General features: G+C 36.9%; 1 protein-coding gene across 2 annotated transcripts; it reads right to left on the bottom strand.

Moving 5' to 3' along the window:
• Positions 1-274: 274 nt before the first annotated feature.
• On the bottom strand, positions 275-18,950 carry LOC145668751 (uncharacterized). 2 transcript variants are annotated; one of them, XM_081736892.1, is made up of 2 exons: positions 18,770-18,950; positions 275-3,666 (listed from the first exon to the last, which is right to left on the bottom strand). In XM_081736892.1, the coding sequence occupies exons 1-2, from the start codon at positions 18,881-18,883 to the stop codon at positions 430-432; spliced, it is 3,351 nt and encodes a 1,116-aa protein (XP_081593018.1). In that variant the 5' UTR covers positions 18,884-18,950; the 3' UTR covers positions 275-429. The 2 variants fall into 2 exon arrangements, with proteins under 2 accessions (XP_081593018.1, XP_081593019.1); XM_081736893.1 differs by having other exon boundaries at positions 18,775-18,906.
• Between the last annotated feature and the right edge of the window lie 244 nt (positions 18,951-19,194).

The following is a 19,194-nucleotide window of genomic DNA, read 5'->3' as shown; positions in this document are numbered from 1 at the left end:
ATTGGCCTCAGACTAACGAATGTCGAATTTCTACACGGAATCAGCGAATTACGGAGCGATAATGCTATCCCGTTCAACTACCGTAGAACACACGTACTGTACATGCTTACTACTCCAAAATAAACATCTTTCTGACGCTCATTTCTCGATTCACAATTAACAGCCACAAATTGAATTATGGACACTCAGTACTTCTTAGATTAGATTCTAGAATATTTTGCACTACACGAAAAGTGTTATAATTGTAAGGATATTTTGAGTTTCAGTATGAGAAAACATTTTTACTAGTAATTACAATTTTAAACAAAATGATAAATACTCATTCGGTACAGCTGTGCACAGATGCGTGCTGTAGACTAGTAATTTAAGCATAATATGTAAGACTTCGGAATCACTAAGTTAACTGTGTTTTGAATCCTCTACAGTTTTCTATTTAGTAATTTTTGTGATTGACGAAATGGTATTTCTACCAGTTTGCATTGATATTTCTGGAGATTGAAAATGATCATCAAGAACCGACATCTGTTCCTTACAACATGCCGATTGACGACGTGGATTTGGGTCACGTTGAGGAACACAGAATGACATATCTCCTTGTTCATTTGGTTGTCGATTGCCAGAGTTACCAGATTTATATGTTACTCTTTGATGTCTTACAGGGCTCATTGTATAAGGTTCAGTTGTTACAACTCTACCAGTTCCTGTGGCCCTTGAGTTAGAGATGAGTTCACTTGTATCTGTGTACCTAGAAGTATTTCCGCTTATCTTCAAAGGATATTTCCCTTCTTTTATAACGATGTCCTTTCCTTTGAAAAATGTTCGAGAGTCAATGTTAACATGGGAGCTTTTCGGTCCTGAACTTCCGCTCAATACTTTCTCTCCATTTCGTAAACTGGAGCTTTGCCTAGTGTTTGAATTTTGCCTATGATATTCAACATTGGGTGTAGTAGTTCCATTCAATCTTTCACAACCATTTTCGACTTCGTTGCTGACGACATATGGATTTCTACGGATAATATCGCCATTGTCTTTTAATTCTACATCCTTCAAAGGACATCCAACAGATCTAATAAGAGTAAACTTACCTAATTTTCTCTTTTCAGAATGAACTGCCCTAATCGGATTAAAACTTGATGGATAAGGAGCTAATTTGCAGTATCCTTTCTCTCTGCTAGTTTCACACTCTAAACTATCCCCATAAAACCTTAAAGAGTTTGGATCTTCCTCACTAAAAGTGCACTTGCTGTTTGTAGTTTGTTTATAGTAATTTCCCTCTCTTACCAAATCATAATGTTCATTGTCACAACAAGACCTCATCGGAGAATGGTTATTACAGGGATATTTTGATATGGGTAAAACGCTGACTGCTTTTTTCTGTTGTGCTTCCGAAGGCACTTCCATTTCCTTGAGAGAAGCTACTTTGCGGATTGGTTGCGATTTGTCTCGTTCCTTTCTGTTGTATTCTTGTTCTCTGTGATCAGCAGTGTGTCTATTTTTGTCTTTACTGCTACTTCTAAGAATAGAGTAAGTTTTCCCTTTATAAACAGAGAAATACCATTGACGATTTTCTTTCCTTCTATCTAATTTCGGATGTAAAATATTGAGTGTTGTCCTTAAACTATCTTCGTGTTCAGATATGCTTTCCCCATCGAACATGTCATCATCTCTAACCCAATTATTCATAAAAGTAACCTCATCTCGTTCTTGATACAAATTTTCAAGATGGAATGATTCCTCCAAGTTCCCGAGATCTCCTGGGTTCTGATCTTGAAGATTATGATTGGAGTCCCTGTCAACGTTTTGGACCATACTGCACTGGTGGAGAGTCAAGGAAGTGTCATCCAAGGTTACACTATCATAAGAGTATTCGTACTCAAGCGTATTTGGTGAATTTACATTAGAACCCTCTATACATGGGTCTGGGGTACTTTTTACACAAACAGGCCTACGCGGTTTGATTGCGTTCGAGCGTGGGTTTCGTTTAGGGGTACATAAATTTTTATTTATTAAAGATGATATTCCGCTTTCGGATGTCGCCATCCAGAAATCATTCATTTCACTGTCACTAACAACTGATTGAGAATTATTCTGTTCTTTGTTGTACCTGGTGATATTCTGCGTATCATAGTCTTTCTGATTCGAAATGTTTGTATATATTTCATGTTCTAGGTAGGGAGTTGCATTTGTTTCTTCCTGTTTGTTCTTCTCTTCCAATTTTTCTAATTTCTGCTGCTTGATTGTACTAGCAATATATTGTAACACAACGTTCTCATTGGGTCCTGGAGTAACAACAGCTTCTTCAATGTTACTCAGGACATTTTCTAAGTTTTGACATTGTTGCCGTTGCTTTTGGACTTCTTCTTGAGCCCTCAATAATGCAACTTCTGCTTCTTCTCGTTTCTTTATCTCTTTCTGTAGATTAGTCTCCGGATGGAGTTCTTCCTTTGAGTCTACTTTGCTTATTGATATTGCATTATCGAAGTTCGATTCTGAAGCCGAGTTTTCTCCGTCGAGACCTAAATCACTACAATATCCTTTCGAGTGTTTAAGATGGGAATTTGGTAGATCACACGTTGATTTCAATCTTTCTGTCTCTTTTGCACATTCATTTCGGATTTCTTTCAGCTCTTCTTCCTTCGTTCTCAAACTCACAGCAAGTTCTTTCACGAGGCTTTCCAATTCATTCACTCTTTCCTTCACGTTTTCATAATCCTGTAATTTGGAAGTTAACATTCCAAGGTGTTTATAAATGTCTTCCTTGTCTATCTTTTGAACAAGGAGTTTGTATTTTGTCTCCTCTTCCTGTCCATCGTTTCTGTGCGGTGTATTTGTATCTGAAGAAGCTATTTGATTCAATTCTTCTTCGTATAAACTCCCAGATTTATGTAACTGATGTTTAAGTTTATTTAATTGATGTTCTAACATAGCTGTTGCATTCTCCGGATGGTTCTCTGTCTTCAGAGAGAGCTCACACAGGTCGGTTCTTAAATTCATCACCTCTTCTTCTATTTCATTCATTTTTCTTTCGGCTGCTTTCCGCTCTTCTTCTGTTTGATGTTGCAGTTGTTCAAAGTCCAATTGACGTTTTGATAAAATTTGTATAATATCAGCTAGCGAAGTTTGCATACTTTGAACTCTTTTGGTCAGTTCACACTCATTGTGTTCGTATTGTTTAACTTTCGTACTTAGATCTCTGTTTACTTGACACACTTTCTCTACTTCTTGTTGCGTTGTCTTCAGCCTTTCTTCAACCTGAGCAAGCTTTTGTTTAGCATCCTCCAATCCTGATAATAATTCTTTGTTTCGTTTCTCCTCTACTTTCAGATTTCCAACCAAAGATAAGTAAAATTCCCTCTCATTATAATGAGGTAAGAATTTAGTATCAGCAATATCTTTAGGAAACTTAAAATAATCCGTCATTTTAGGACAGTGATTCAAGGATTTGGTTGTCTTTTCTTCAGCTTCCTTTTTGCCTTCGTTCGCACTGCCAGATACTGGCCAATACTGAACAACAGGTCCAGTTATCTTCCCTTCGTTTTCAGAATTCTTTCTTTGTCTCTCTACTTTTACCAAAATGGACTGAAGATGATGTATAGCAAGAGGCAGTTGAGGGAGTTGAAAGTTGTTCGTTAACACCATTCGTTTCATATTCATGAGTGGCAAATCCTGAAGTAAAAAAAATAGATAATAAATGAATAAATAAATACTGTAAACAATATTATTCTGTATTACTTGGTGCTCTACCATCAGTACATCTCCAGCTCATTCAGTTACTACTACTGAGCAGGCACGTAGCCAAGGGGGGGGTCCGGGGGGTCCGGACCCCCCCCCCTTCGAGACCAGAAATGAAAAAAATTAAGGAAGGATAAAACAAAATGAAATGACAAAAAGAAGGATCAGCGTTAAAAATTAAAAAGAAAACTACAGGAACCTTTTGCTTACTCTTTCTTATGAGGAGATTTGTATTACTTGCAATATGATGGCGAGGTAAGCGAGATATTCTGGAAGAGTCAGGGAATTTGAAATTTCAAAAAAAGTTATTTAATTCTCAGAATTTCCGCTACTAGTCAGGGAGATTTCAAGCTTTCGAAATCATAGTGCCGTTGTGTAACAGCGTGAACATTTTAAATCATACTTTTTCGTCATCGCATCCTTGCAGTATCAAACATGCTGTTTCAAGGACAATTTTCTATTGCTCCTTTAACCTGTCATTTGGAACCGACAATAGTTGACGGAATAATAAAAACAAAAATTTCTGTTGAAAGAAAGTTCTGTTAGCATTTGATTCAACAGAGAAAGAAACGCATATATTGTAAAACTAGTTGAACATACACATGCTTCGCACAGGGGCTGTATTTAGAAGTCAACACCTGTGGGAGTATCACCATGGATTTCAGCGATGGCGAAAACTATGGATTTGATACTAATATCGGTCATTTTAGGCTATTTTTTACATGTCTCGGTATGCAACCCCCGCTGACTCCCGGCCCGCATACAATTGTAACTAAATTTGCAAGTCATCGCTAATGGAAGTGTCACCATTGATTTCAGCGACCGCGAAAACTATGGATTTGACACTAATATCGGTCATTTTGGATTACTTTTATATGTCTTGGTATCTCACCCCCCTCCGGTGACCTTCCGGCCCGGAGCCGAATAGCGTGAATTTGGAAGTTAATGCAATCCGAGTTTCACCATTGATTTCTGCGACCGCGTAAATATGAATTCGACACTAATAGCTCAAGTGGTAGAGCGTTGGCTTCGTAGTCGGGAGGTCGTGGCTTCGTATCCCGCTGCCGACCATCCTGACTGAGGTTTTCCAGGGTTTCTCTCAGTCCTACCAGGAAAATGCCGGGATGGCACCTACTAAACAGGCCCTGGCCGATACCTTCCCAAATCCTTTCCATTGTTAATGTTGTTGGATATCCAGTGTAAAATGACCTCTGAGCTGTATCTGGTGATTGTTAAATAAATAAATAAATATCGGTCATTTTCAACTACTTTTACATGGCCCGGTAAACGCCCCCCTGAGACCCCCCCTCATTCGAATTTCGACAAAAACGTTTAACTCTGGTCTGGAGCCTGGACCAAGGTATTCGTGACTAAAATTTGGTAACTCTCGGTCAATTTTTCTGGTTCCCAAGCCGGTTCCGGTAAACGCCCCCCTGAGACCCCCCTGTATCGAAATTTAAAAAAAAACACTTCGTCTTGACCTGGGACCTGGGCCAAGGTACCCCTGACCAAAATTTGGTAACTCTCGGTCCACTCGTCTGGTCTCCAGACCGCACACAGACAGACAAACACACAAACAAACTTTTTATTTTATTTATATTAGAAGATAGTTTACAAGACAGTATTGAGTATGTACTTTTTATAATAATTGAGGTCATAACGAAAATAAAATTGTTATATTTGAATAAACAGGATAAGGACGTAAATGTTGTAAAATCTTTTTCAATACTATTTTTTATTATTTTGCTCGAAATTTCTTCATAGTTTATTAAAATACTTGCCAACATATCTTCATTTTATTGTCCTAACAAACCAATATATGTTGATAGTAAAGTAGTTTAGATTGATCGAGCTTCTGGGCCTTCAGAATTTCATGTTACCCCCCCCCCGTTACGAAATCCTGGCTAAACGAACCAATATATGTTCCAGTAAAATAGTTTAGAATGATCGAACCCCTTTTGTGATGACCACAGTATTTCATGTCACGGACCCCCCCCCCTTCACGAAATCCTGGCTACGTGCCTGTACTGAGTTTGTAGCAAATTTGTCTAGCCTCATCTAACAAGAGTTAACTAGTATTTTGTTGAGGCAAATATACATATGTACTGTAATTGGAACCTCTTTTAAACGTACAAGGTGTGATCAGGTGTAATTGCACAGTACCATCTATCGGTATTGTATCTATTTCAACTAGTAAGCCCGGTAGCCTAAACCTTTGGTAAAATCAGTGACGAGTTTGAACAAGTTGTGACTTGTACGTTGGCTTCCAAAGGGAGAAGAGTGAGGACTGTTAAAAGTGTCTGTCGCGCCCCAACATTAAGTTTTGTTCTAAGCTGCAAAAAAATGCGAAAGAAGCTCACGAAATGTCAAAAAAAAAGTGTATAGTGATGAAGTTGTGGCATTGAAGACTGTTTACAAGTGTTATGAGTGATTCGAAAGCGACAAGGAGTCAGTTGAAAACAAGCAACGATCGAGACGTTCTTGGACGTCAAAAACAGATGAAAACGTGCAATAAGTGATACAAATGATTTGTTCGAACAGGTGAATGACTATTCGAGAGCTTTCCGAAGAACTAATCACCTCGTATGGGTCCGTAAAAAGCATTTTAACCATCGATTAAATGAGCAAATGGTTTCCTTCTTCACCATGAAAACGCGCCATGCCACACCTTGCTTTTGATGCGCGAGTTTTGGCCGATAAAAATATATGTACCTGTCTGTCCACATTCGCTGTGCTTTCCAGATATAGGAATATGCGACTTCTGGTTCTTCCCAAAAAATTAAAACCGTGCTTAAAGGAGAACGTTTTGACACCACTCCTGGCGTTGAGAGAGAGCCACAACAAAGCAGCTGAATGCCCTTCCAAAAGAAGCCTTCCATAAATGCTTCCAGTCAACGCGAAATGGATTCAACGTTAGGATAAGTGCATTGCTAGCCAAGGACATTACTTTGAAGAAAATTATTCAAATTCCATGTAAACTTATTACTTTCTTTCTAATATATATAAATAAGAAAAAAATTCTAATAAACATAGGTCGAAAAACGTCTCCTTTCAGAGTTATGAACCACCGAAAATTCGAAAAATCACGTTTCGAAACGCACTGCCTCAGAAACTATAGGATCCATCCCAAGCGGTTTAAGGAATTACACAGGAACTAGTATGCGATCTATCTAAATATCCATGTTTTACCATCCTCCGTTATCGGCAAAACGAACGCGCCATTAGTACTTAAAGGAGTATCCCTGCACCTTAACTTCCTTTTTACAGTTCATTTCGCCGATAACGGACCATGGCAGAACATAGATATTTAAATAGAGCGCATACTAGTTCCTGTGTAATTCCTTAAACCGCTTGGAATAGGTCATATAGTTTCTGAAGTAGGGCGTTTCGAAACGTGATTTTTCGCATTTTCGGCGGTTCATAACTCTGAAAGGAGACGTTTTTCGATCTATGTTTATTAGAACTTTTTTCTTTCATTTCATCTACGGAATCACCTCCCAAAGTTTGTCGGTAGAGTTATACCACCCTGTATATTCTACAGTAAATTATTTCACTTTAATCTTACAAATACACATCTATTTCTTGGAACACAAGATATGCGCTAGATGCTGTAAGATCCTGGAGAAGTTGTAGGGTTTTACATACGATTTTTAACTGATTTTAAACCTAAGAATGTTCTCTATTCAACCTACTTATATATGTCGTGGGCATGTTCACGCTTAACTTCGATATAGGCGCACTGATTCTGATGATTCTGATTTTATCTGAAAGAATACAGCTTCCCAGCGGTCCCATAAAAATTTATTTAGGATCTAATAATAATCTTTGGGAACTAGACCGTGGAACACCTTCTTCACGAATGCTGCGATGAAACTGACTAAGCAGTGCGACGTAAAACTAAAAAATAAAAAAAACTCAAAACTGACAGATTTTTGTTGAAAAAAAGTTATATAACAATGAAAGTAATTAATAACAATATGCGATTAGAATTCTAATAAGAAACAGTCATGCTAATTCCTAATAATAAACAGTCATGCTAATCAGGGCCAGCTCTGCCATATGTACAACACGTGCACTTGCACGGGGTGGCAAGTTTCGAGAGGGCGGTAAAATCTGTCATAACTATATTATTTAAAGTAAATATTCCATGTTGGAAATAGACTTCATGATTATGGTAGTTAAATTTACTCAGCTGATCTTCTATCTGAATACTACATTCATAAATCATGTTTAGGTTGCATTCGTTTAAGGCCACATTGACAGTGCTAAAGTAAATAGTTTTCGTTTCCCGTCATTATATAACACTAAGATTCCGAAAAAAATGGGCCTGCTAATAATATGAACTATTAAATAGGACCGAACTTCAGTCCAGTGCAGTTGATGGGTGCACAGACGGATCCACTTTGCAAGGTCAATCCTCACAGTATACATCGGTCCTCACCGCACTTATCTCGTCTCGTCTCTAAGAGAGGTAAACTAGGATCTCACCACTGGGCCCGGCTTGGTTGCGTTGAAGTTTCACGTCCCTTTCGACACCGACACTGCATAAGACATGAAGCTACAACTTACAGTGTAATCTAAACCAGATAAGCTCCAAACGAGAACTGAAATCAGGCATTTCCCGGCAAAAGCATATATTCTTACCATATACCCACAAGGGAAATCATTTAAACTCGATCTATATTCAACTTCTACACTAGTTCCTAAGTTTTCTTTTTCATTTTAACTTTCAACCTAGGGCGGAGCCAAAGTGCCCCTTGAGGATATTAGACAAACCCACACACTAGCCCTCCTTGAAGATCTTAAAAATTTGATGGTATAATACAGTGCTGTCCAAATGGCGGCCCGCCAAACCATTTTTGCGGCCCACAAAGCTCTCATGATTTACGATTGTTATTACTGATAATATTTTCATTTATATTTATTCATTCTTTTAATGTTTCCACTCTTCTTTCGAAATAACGCATCCATTTAGCGATTCTGTACAACAAAAAGGCTTGGGAAACCACGGTAACACCTTTCCCTAAATCTTGAGTGTCAATGTTTGATAGTACTTAATTGTATGAAAGTGAATTTTCCACCATGAAAATTGTGAAGAATCGCTTTAGAACCTGGCTTGGAGATTCTTCTCTTTTACATCTCCTGCAGTTCATAACAACATGAATGAATGCAGATATTCCAGCCCTTGTGAACGCTGCTAGTCACCCTCATTTGTCACATTGAATAGGTATATATTATTTCAAATATATATTTTTTCATATTTTTCTTTTCTAGCGTATTATTATTATTATTATTATTATTATTATTATTATTATTATTATTATTATTATTATTATTATTATTATTATTAGCTGCGGCCCTCCACTTTACTAGTTAAGACGGTTATGGTCCTCAGGCTCATTATAATTGACCACCACAGGTATAATACATATAATTTCATTATATTGTGGTTACGCGAGTATGGTCATAACACACTCATATTGTACCCGATGTGCTCTACCTATACTACGTGTGACAGTCAGTGACGTACGTAGAAGTTCGTCAGTAGGGGAGAGGGTTCAAGCTTCTGTCTGTGTGTATGTCTCTGTATTTATTTTTGCATGTCATTTTGCTCAAGGATGGTTGAACCCCACCAAAAACCATGCACACATCACTTCTGAAAGCACTTAGTGGTGAGACAACGATTTTGTTGTAGTATATATATATATATATATATATATATATATATATATATAGATAGATAGATAGATAGATAGATAGATAGATAGATAGATAGATAGATAGATAGATAGATAGATAGATAGATAGATATATAGTAACTTTAAGCTGCCTTCATGGCATTTTTTAGACATTTCTCATGTAGACCAACTGAAGTGACCGCCGTTGCTCGGGAAAGAAAGGAAAAGTCGATCCGTACAAAGTATGTCCGGAAAGTAATGATACTGATTACCATGGAGCAATGATAAGAACGGAGGCGGATTTTCCGGACGTGATGGTTGGTGGGGATACACTGTAAAAAATATCGGGAAGGTTTCTCATCTTCGGGGAAAGATTTTGCATAGAAAAGTCTAGGTTTCCGGACAAATCAACAGAACGTTACTCCATTTTAACGAAAATAAGATACTTTCCGTAAGAAATCAGGAAGGATTCGGTGTGTTCAGAAATATATAGAATCCTTTCATAATCGGAAACAAGTTTTCTTTATTTTAAAGGAATTTTCTCATACATTTCCCATAATTTCATGTTACTTTTCCTTTATTTTACGGTAAACTAGCTTTACCTGGGTACTCGGAAACTTTTTACTGATGCATCATGGGAAATAAATGAATAAACATATTTACTTTAAATATTATTTAACGTCCGACGGAAAAAAATAAAGAGAGTAAGTAGTAAAGTGTATTAATTTTTTTATTATTTTCATTATTTGACATACTCGAGCAGTCAGTCCTACCGAAAAGAACATTTATAAGTAAAATACGATGTAAAACACTTTTCGTAAACGAAGAATGTAAATATAAGTAATTTCGGAATTACGCGTGCAGACGATTCTACCAAATTTTCACATATTACATTTCCAAGTTAGGGTACAGGTCAGTATTTCTTTTAACACAGCATGCATTAAATAAGAAGCTTCATTAATACTTTCAGAATGACTTCAGAAAGTCTCAGTGTCAATACAGTGTACACATATGGCATACAAACTAGGCATATTTTTGGAATTGGGGGGCCAGAATATTTTGCTTAAATTTTGTATTTTCTTGCTATAGTTTCAGTATTTGTTTATGGTTTAGGTAGGTTAGGTTAGTTTAGGGTATTTCGGTCATTACTCGAGCAGACTGTTGTATCAAATTTTCACTCATTTATTGCATTTTTGCAGAACATGCACTAAATGAGGAACTAGTGCATAAACCACGAATCAACTTAGGTGGCCACTAAAAAGCACGAATGCTATCTAACCGAGTGAGCGCAGGAGCGCAGCAAGGGGACCCGAGCAGAGCGAGGGGGTGCGTCCGTAGGGAGCAGGCGCGTCAGTGACGTGGGCATACGCATAAACGAGGATGGTGGAAAAATACATAAAACATCCGCAATAATTTTTACATGGTGATTTTAAATGATTTTGGCCCAATTCCAAAAATTATCCCAAACCTATAATAGGGTTCACTCGAGCAGACAGTCCTACCGAAAAGAATATTTATAGGTAAAAATACGATGTAAAACACTTCGTGAGAGTGTGAATATAAGTAATTTCGGCATTACTCGTGCAGACAATTCTACCAAATGTTCAGATATTTCTTACATTTCCAGCTTAGGGTAGAGGTTAGTATTTCTTTTAACAGAGCATGCACTAAATGAGAGACTTCATTACTACTTTTACAACGACTTCAGCAAGTCTCAGTGTCAATACAGTTTACACATGTGGTATTCAAACTATGCCATATTTTTGGATTTGGGGGCAATATTGTTTTGCTAAAATTTTGTACTTTCTTGCGATACTTTCATGTATTTTTTTATGGTTTAGGTAGGTTAGGTTAGTTTGGGTTAGTTTAGGATATTTGGGGTATTAGTCAAGCAGGAGGTTCTACCAAATTTTCGCACATTTATTGCATTTTGGCGGAACATGAACTAAATGAGGAGCTAGTGCATAAACTACAAACAAATTTGTAGGCGGCCACTAAAAAGCACGAATGCTATCTAACCGAGTCAGGGCAGAAGCGCAGCAAGCGGGCCCGAGCGAAGCGAGGGGGTGCGTTCCGTAGACTTTCTTGCTATATTTTCTGTACTTTTTTTTTATGGTTAGGTAGGTTAGGTTACTTTGGGTTACTTTTGGTTAGGTTAGGTTAGAATATTTGGGGCATTACTCGAGCAAACGGTTGTACCAAATTTTCACACATTTATTGCATTTTTGCAGAACATGCACTAAATGAGAAGCTAGTGTATAAACTAGGGTTTGAAAAAACCCGGGCTTTTTTTAAAAAGCCCAACCCACCTGGGCCCATATGGGTTTTTTCGTAATATTTCAATGTCTTTGGGATAAAAGTGTTAAAATATGATTTATATTTCAAGATCGTCATTGTCATAACTTGCAACAATTTTCTACTCACTGCTGTTTTGAAAAAAATGGCCGCCATTTTGAAATTTTACATTCGATTGCCGAAAAAATCTATACAGCAAAAGCATGTCTCGTGCTTCCACCGTCAAAATTTCAACTTAAAACACTGAAAATTGCGATTCGTAGCGTGGATACTCGCTGGTTTGAATAAATGGCCGCCATTTTGATATTTTACGTTGGTATACCGCCAAAATCTATACAGGAAATTTACAGTGTGTCGTGCTTGTACTTTAAAAATGTTAACTTAAAAGGCCGAAAGTTATACGATGTACTGTGTGTGGTAGAGGAAGACAAACGAATTGAGCTGATTTCGTGTTTAACGTCCCTTTCAGCAGCGGGGCTATATGAGACGGGACCTACTGATTAACGTGGAATCCGAACCACATGAGCACCCTCCGAGAAGCAAATCCGGGTCCCACGCCGAAGACGCGTACACTAACCGCATAGCCATGAAGGAGCTCGGCAGACAAACGAACAAATGTAGATGAAGTCATCCAGAAGCCTGACTGACGTTCGCCAAATATAAATACCAAAAGGGGTCTATTAATTTAAAACAGATACAATTCATGTTGTATGAAATAAATAAATGTTTCAGAATGTCTTATATGAAATTAACACCTTCCAGCGTAAATAAACCTGCCATATTTTCTCCATGAGAATACGGGACACCTCAGATCCCCCCTCCCCTCAACTTTCCAACAGAATGCAATAAACTGTAATCTAGTTATGAACAAAAGTATAAGAGGCCGCGGTGGCCCAGTGGTAGAGCGTTCACCTCTAGTGCATGGGGTTCCTAGTTCGATTCCAGCTCGCGCCAAGTGAGCTTTGGGGTGGGCAATCACCTTATGCGTGGGTTTTCTCGGGATTCTCACGTTTCCTCCCACTTTCTTCATTCTGCCATTTTATTCATTTCTCATTACCGTCACCTTGAATAGCAGCCATAACCGTGAGACTAAAACTAAAAGATTTCATTTCATTTATATTTTTTCAAGAATATAATAGGCGAAAGTTCACTAGGCAGCAGCTGCTTTTCTCTGTTCGTACCTTGCAATTAACTGTACAGACTGAAAATCCTTAAAAACTTAAGATATGCTATAAAAATGCTTTACAGGAAAGCAATATGCAAATTATATAAATCAGTGGTACAATCTACCTTCAATATTCTTCGCGCGTTTAGCAATATTTATTTACATGGCTGTATTTGCCAAAATTACGTTCGTCAGTTTAATCTGATGAAAAGCTGATTTTTCTCCTTGTGTCATGTGTAATTGTCAGGACGAGATTTACAGTTTTCTAAGACCTGGACCAAAGCACAATTCTGTGCCCCTAGCCTGTGAAAAATATTAAAATTCTTGTTAATTTATCTAATGTGTTGCTGGAGAAAAAGTCAGTCATCTTCCCTGTGTTTGTAAATGTAGAAACACTAAAAGCAACTTTTTTTTTTTTTGGTTAGAAAACCAAATTGTAGTTGAAGAAACTTGTGTTTTACATTAAAGGTAAGAAATAATACTAATAGTTTTACTTATATATGTACTATCAGTACCGGCAGCTATGACCTTAAACCCGTCAAACGTATAAGTGATAATGTCTCTCGGTGTCGCCAAGTTGACGAGCACACTATTCACGGAAAATATTTTCTAAAGTACAAAATTGTTTATTTTACTTCAAATAGGCTATAAGCATAATCCATACATTAATTTGTTCTATAACTATCTCAAACTAAGGTAAGTTTTTTTTTTTTTAAATTCATTTAGTGCATTCAGAACTTTATAAAGGTCTTATGTTGAATGTTGTTGTATACCTTAACGTCAAAGCCTCTAATTCGCCCAAGGAAAGTCTAAAATCTTACAAAAATCACTTTCAATGTGATCGCCTTTGTTGTACCAATAATATACTAATAAATAGCTCCAAAACCCAAGTGGGCTTTAAAGTGGGTTTTTTCAGGTGGGTCCAACCCGAAAAAACCCACCGGGTTAACTGCGTCCGTAGATTTTCTTGCTATATTTTCTGTACTTTTTTATGGTTTAGGTAGGTTAGGTTACTTTGGGTTAGTTTTGGTCAGGTTAGTTTAGGATATTTGGGGCATTACTCGAGCAGACAGTTCTACCAAAATTTCACACATTAATTGCATTTTTGCAGAACATGCACCAAACGAGGAGCTAGTGTATAAACCACGAACCAACTTGTAGGTGGCCACTAAAAAGCACGAATGCTATCTAACCGAGTCAAAGTAGGAGCGCAGCATTGGGTCTAGAGCGACAGCGAGATGGTGTGTCCGTAGGGAGCAGGCGCGTCAGCGACAGGGGTATACGCATAAACGAGGATAATGGAAGAGCACACCTACACATGCTATACTTTCAGTATCACTCAAATTTCATTTCAGTATGTTGTGCACTGACAGTAATTAGTTATATTCAGAATCTTTTTTTATTTTTTATTATTTTTTTTTTATTTTTTTTTTTTACGAAATATGTTTCACATTGTATTTGCCTCTGTTTTGAATTTTAACTTCGTTACGCTCTGTTGCACCAACCGACAATTATGATCGGATAAGATAAACCGTTGATTATTTATATCTTTGGGAAAGAATCTTACATCGTTGTACCAACAGTTTGTGAGAATGAATTAACTTATCCACCAATAATCGGGCGTTGTATAAAACTATGAGGTTTACGACATGTCATGCAGTATCATACATTTGATTGGCTAAAACAGTGCAGTAACAACTGAAAAAATAAAAAAAACTGATACGCATAGAATGTGGTAGCATTTCGTACTAGATATTGGAAGATTGCGGGCAAGTTGACTCTTCGGGAAGGGAAATGTGTTTTAATGCTTCTAGACAGACATATCTTTAAGGAAAAAAAAAAGAAAGAAAGAAAAGAAATTTAAAAAATAGCGCATTTTTTGGGGGGCGGGGATAATCGGGATGGCGTGGGAGCTCATGTAGTTCGGATCTTACATTAAGTCTCTCTGCTGAAGGGGATGCTAAACTCGAAACCAAACCAAATATGGATATCTAGGGCCCAAATATTCAAGGAAAAAAAGCTGTGCTCTAACAGATCACAATTCTTTATCCACCTGTTAAGCGACATGTTCAAAAAATCTTTGAGTTTTATGTCCCACGGTTATGCCGGTTAGGCTAAAGGAGACGGTGATGATGAGTAATGAATGAAATTGTGGAATGAAGGAAGTGGGAGGAAACGGGAGAACCCCGAGAAAACCCACGCACACGGTGTTTGTCCACCACAAAGTTCACTTGGCGGGGGCTGGGATCGAACCCGGGACCCCAAGCAGCGACATGTTTAAGTAAAGGTAGATAGTCCCTTTTTCTTGTTTGGCTACAAACTACGCTAAGCTTCACAGAAATACTGTCTTTTCTTAAATTCAACGTTCGGTTTATGCGCTAAGTATAGGCATACCATAAGTATAGGGTATGATAGAAAGAGTAGAGAATATTAGGGTAGAGTAGTGTAGATTAAGTTAAATTACGTTAACTCAATGCTTTGCCGTTATTTTCAAATGTAGGTTAGGGTAGAGTATGTTAGGTTACGTTAGCTCAACGTTTAACCATTATTTTCACAAGTAGGGTAGAAAAATTAAATGAAATAGTTCGGTTTAACGTCCCAAGATTATTCCCCTTTAGACTAAGGGAGACGATGAAGGAAATGAATGATGATGGTGAATTGGTGGAATTAGAAAGTGGGAGGAAAGGAGTACTCTGGGGGAAAATACGTACACGATGATGTCTAAAACAAATTTGCGTGTCCGGCAATCGAACCACAACCCAGAGAAATGAAGGATAAAGTAGGTAAGGTTAGGATAGATTAGCTCATCGTATTGCCACGTCTTACCATTTTACTTTATTTAACATCTACTCAGCAAGAATCCCCTCTTCGCTACTCTGTTTGAATAACTTTTGAAAACACAAGTTTTAACATAGATTTACATTTGCATCGCCGTGCCAGTTCTGCCCAAAACGATAACAATGGTTGAAGTTTACATTTGCATTACCAATTGGTTATGTTTTATTCCAGAAAATACCGTAGCATTGGTGTTCGTAAATATGACTCTTTTAATTATGCAAAGTTTATGTTAGTAAATCACTGTCGTGTTTGCATAATGGTAGCAATTGGCGATGCGGTACAGATTTCTGTACGGATCCAAGCACAAATTTCTTCCATATATAGGCCTATTTCTTTTTCAGCAAATGTGGTTTTGTATGTTAAATAATCGTTCTTGAGGTATTCCGTAGAATTTAAGTATTAACAGTAATGAAAATATTCTAAAGATACATTTGAATACTAAGGAAGTATTTTAGATATCAGAGAGGTTCCCTAAAAGCGGCTGCCTCATTGAAATGAAACATGACAGAACGGAAGTGAAAAACCTACATGCTGTGTTAGAAAATAAACACGTCACTATTATCAGACGACGGTAGTCCTACCACGACATGAAAGTTATACTACTCCTCATGTGGTCTTGACAGTCGAATATCGACATCAAAAGTGAACGTTGTGTGCTGGTATTCATTCCCACTTGTCTAACGGTAGCGTGTGCACCTTTTGTGTACGTGATCCCCGGTTCGATTCCCGGTGGGAGAGCCTTTGGAATTTTAAATGTTCTAGATATATTTGTGTTCGTGTTCCTGTCTACTTTGGTAAGGGTTAAAAAAAATTACGAATAAATTCGTGTGCTCAGCAAAATGAGGAATGATCAGTTGATTTTTAAAAAATCTGGAAGGTGGATCGACTGATGCCGTATTTGGAAAGTCAGTCCAAAGGTCACGGGTTAGATTTCTGGTATAGTCACGCAATTTTCACTCTTCAAATTTATGTTTTACTAAATTTGTAAAAATAATTGCATTCGTTCTCTCTAAAAGTATGGGAACATGTTGAGCAAGGAAAACTTTTTTTTTTTTCGTAATGGTTCGCACATGAAAAATATGGTATTTAGAAACTATCAGAAAAATTCCAATTCAAATTATTTCTCAAAATATGACTGAATACTTACAATAGATGTAAATCCAATCATTTTCGACTACACAGAACGCTTCCTCACAGTAAAAAAAAAAAAAAAAAAAATGCTGTACGTACCCACATGTTTGTAAACTTTAATTAACAAATTTGTAATATTATTTTAATAGGCCTGTGTGTAAATAAACTAAGTACCATATGTTCTTACTTGTGTGGTGCGTATCTACGTAGAAAAACAAGAAAAAATAGTCTAACCTGTTAAGCACAAATTTCCCCATAAGGTAGCCATTAACCATTGCTATACAAAGTGAAATGAAGTAAAGTATCTGAATTAAGTGTGCTAACTCATGACGCGTAATCATAGAAGTGTTAATGTGTGTCGATTTACAGAAACAGAAGTGTATATAAACAATGTATTTACATATGGATTCCTTCAATATATCTGCACGAAAAAAAATTGAGAAAGACTGTAGTGTACATACAGAATTCTTAAATCTAATATATTCACCTTTAAAAATGTGACGTACAATCATCATTTGGTGACTAGTCTATTGCACTCTTCTACGTCATATGGATATTTTAAAAAGATATAGGCCTTTTTGAATGAATATAATGGTAAATGTATGCTATGGTTTTGGTCTTAAAGTTTTACAATGAAACCATGTTTTTTTCAAAAATATAAGGCCAGATTAAAAAGAACAGTGATTTTAGAACAAATAAATTATTTAAGTTCTATCCTCTATTTTTCACTTTTCTACGATATTTGACCCGTTTTGGCTCACCATGTTTTCTTACGGAGTGATGCCTGATTTCACATTTTATGCAGCACGAAGTCCTGAATTTTGTTATCCATCAAAGATGCAAGAAGCACGTATGGCCGACAACTTCTATTATTTTTTTAATTAGCGTAAAAGTTTCAATGTTGTTCTAAGGGAGACATATTAGTTTGATTTGCAGAATCGAAGACAATCAAAATAAGAAAAGAGAAGAAGGAAGAAAAAAAGATGATATACATTGTATTAGCATCTTTGATGAATCATTTTATTCAGAAGATCTCCATGCCATATAAAATTTAAAATCATGCATCACTCCGTAAGGAAAATATTTTTTAGGATGTTCCCGAAGGAAATCGGAAAGGTTTTAGTATGAAACCTTTCCTGAAAAATGCGGGCAGCTCCGGAGGCAGAGACGTTTCCGAGGAATTTCAGAAACAGCAATTTTCCAACTCACTAAGAAACAGGTATGTTTCCGAAAACTCTCGGGAAGATGTTCGGAAACTTTTCCGACCCAAGACAGAAAACTTTTCCGATCGTTTTCGGAAACCTACAAGTTTCTTAGCGAGTCGGAAAAATACATTTTCCGAAATTCCTCGGAAACGTCTCTGCCTCCGGAGCTGCCCGCATTTTTCCGGAAACCTCGAGAAAATTTTTTTTACAGTGTATTGTAAACAATCGATTTATCGTCAGTTGACTGTGAGCTTTTATATATTGCGGATCGCTTATGAAATGAGTAACTATTTGAGCGTCGCACAGAAGAGGTGTCGAGCAGCGATACGCGATAAAGTTTCATGTTAAACTTGAAAAAATCGAGACTGAGAAATTATTGAGATACTGACGCACAGAGAAATCAACTAATTACTCAAAATGAAGGTTTTAGGAACGCGTGTGTGTCATTCGATAATAAGTTATTCAATTGCGTTTTTATGCAAGCTATTATGTTTCTAGGTTCTCATTAAAAGTAAGTGTTTTACTTTCAAGAACAATGACATCACACTTCTCAATACTTCTAATAATGCATCAGTATATATTTTGATAATATAAAAACATTAATGCATGCTAGAGATCCAAATTACTACTGAATTCGCACAAACATTAACTTACAAACATCTCTCTACAAACATACTTAAATGAGATATTCGTAGAATTAAAGTTATTAATCGAACGGTGTTTACTTTACCCAAGGAATGGAAATGACACTTTCTCACTCGTAGAGGCTTCCCAACACTTTTTTTAGATTCTTTTCTGTCGTAATTAAGTACATTTGAAATTAGTCGAAAAAATTTCATTATAAGCAATTTTAACAAACATGATTAGAAGAATCTACAATCTGACTACAATTCAAATTTTCTTCAATAGAACGTTGCCTCAGAAATGGAATATCAAACATATATTTATTTATGTATTTGTGGTTACAATGATAGGCTATTGTTCCCATATTGCTAGAATTGTTTGCAAGATATAAGAACAAACGAATCGAAAAATACATATTTTATACTGTATTTTGAAATACATGTAAAACAAGTGGCCATGATACATGTGCACTGGAGTTTGGTTAGTGCGGTGTGATATTTTTTCTTTAATATTGGATCCGGAAATG

Source organism: Thermobia domestica, chromosome 13 (assembly GCF_964235325.1).
Source record: "Thermobia domestica chromosome 13, izTheDome1.hap1.1, whole genome shotgun sequence".
Taxonomy (NCBI): Eukaryota; Metazoa; Arthropoda; class Insecta; order Zygentoma; family Lepismatidae; genus Thermobia; species Thermobia domestica.
Note: the sequence above shows the minus strand (reverse complement) of the source record. Positions and strands in the feature narration are given on the sequence as shown.

What these genes read in the sequence shown, in the direction of transcription:
- LOC145668751 (XM_081736892.1), bottom strand. Translation starts at nt 18,883, where the DNA reads ATGAAATTTTTTCGACTAATTTCAAATGTACTTAATTACGACAGAAAA. An exon ending in ATTTCCATTCCTTGGGTAAA is followed by an intron (nt 3,667 to 18,769) that starts GTAAACACCGTT and finishes TTTTTACTTCAG; the next exon opens with GATTTGCCACTCATGAATAT.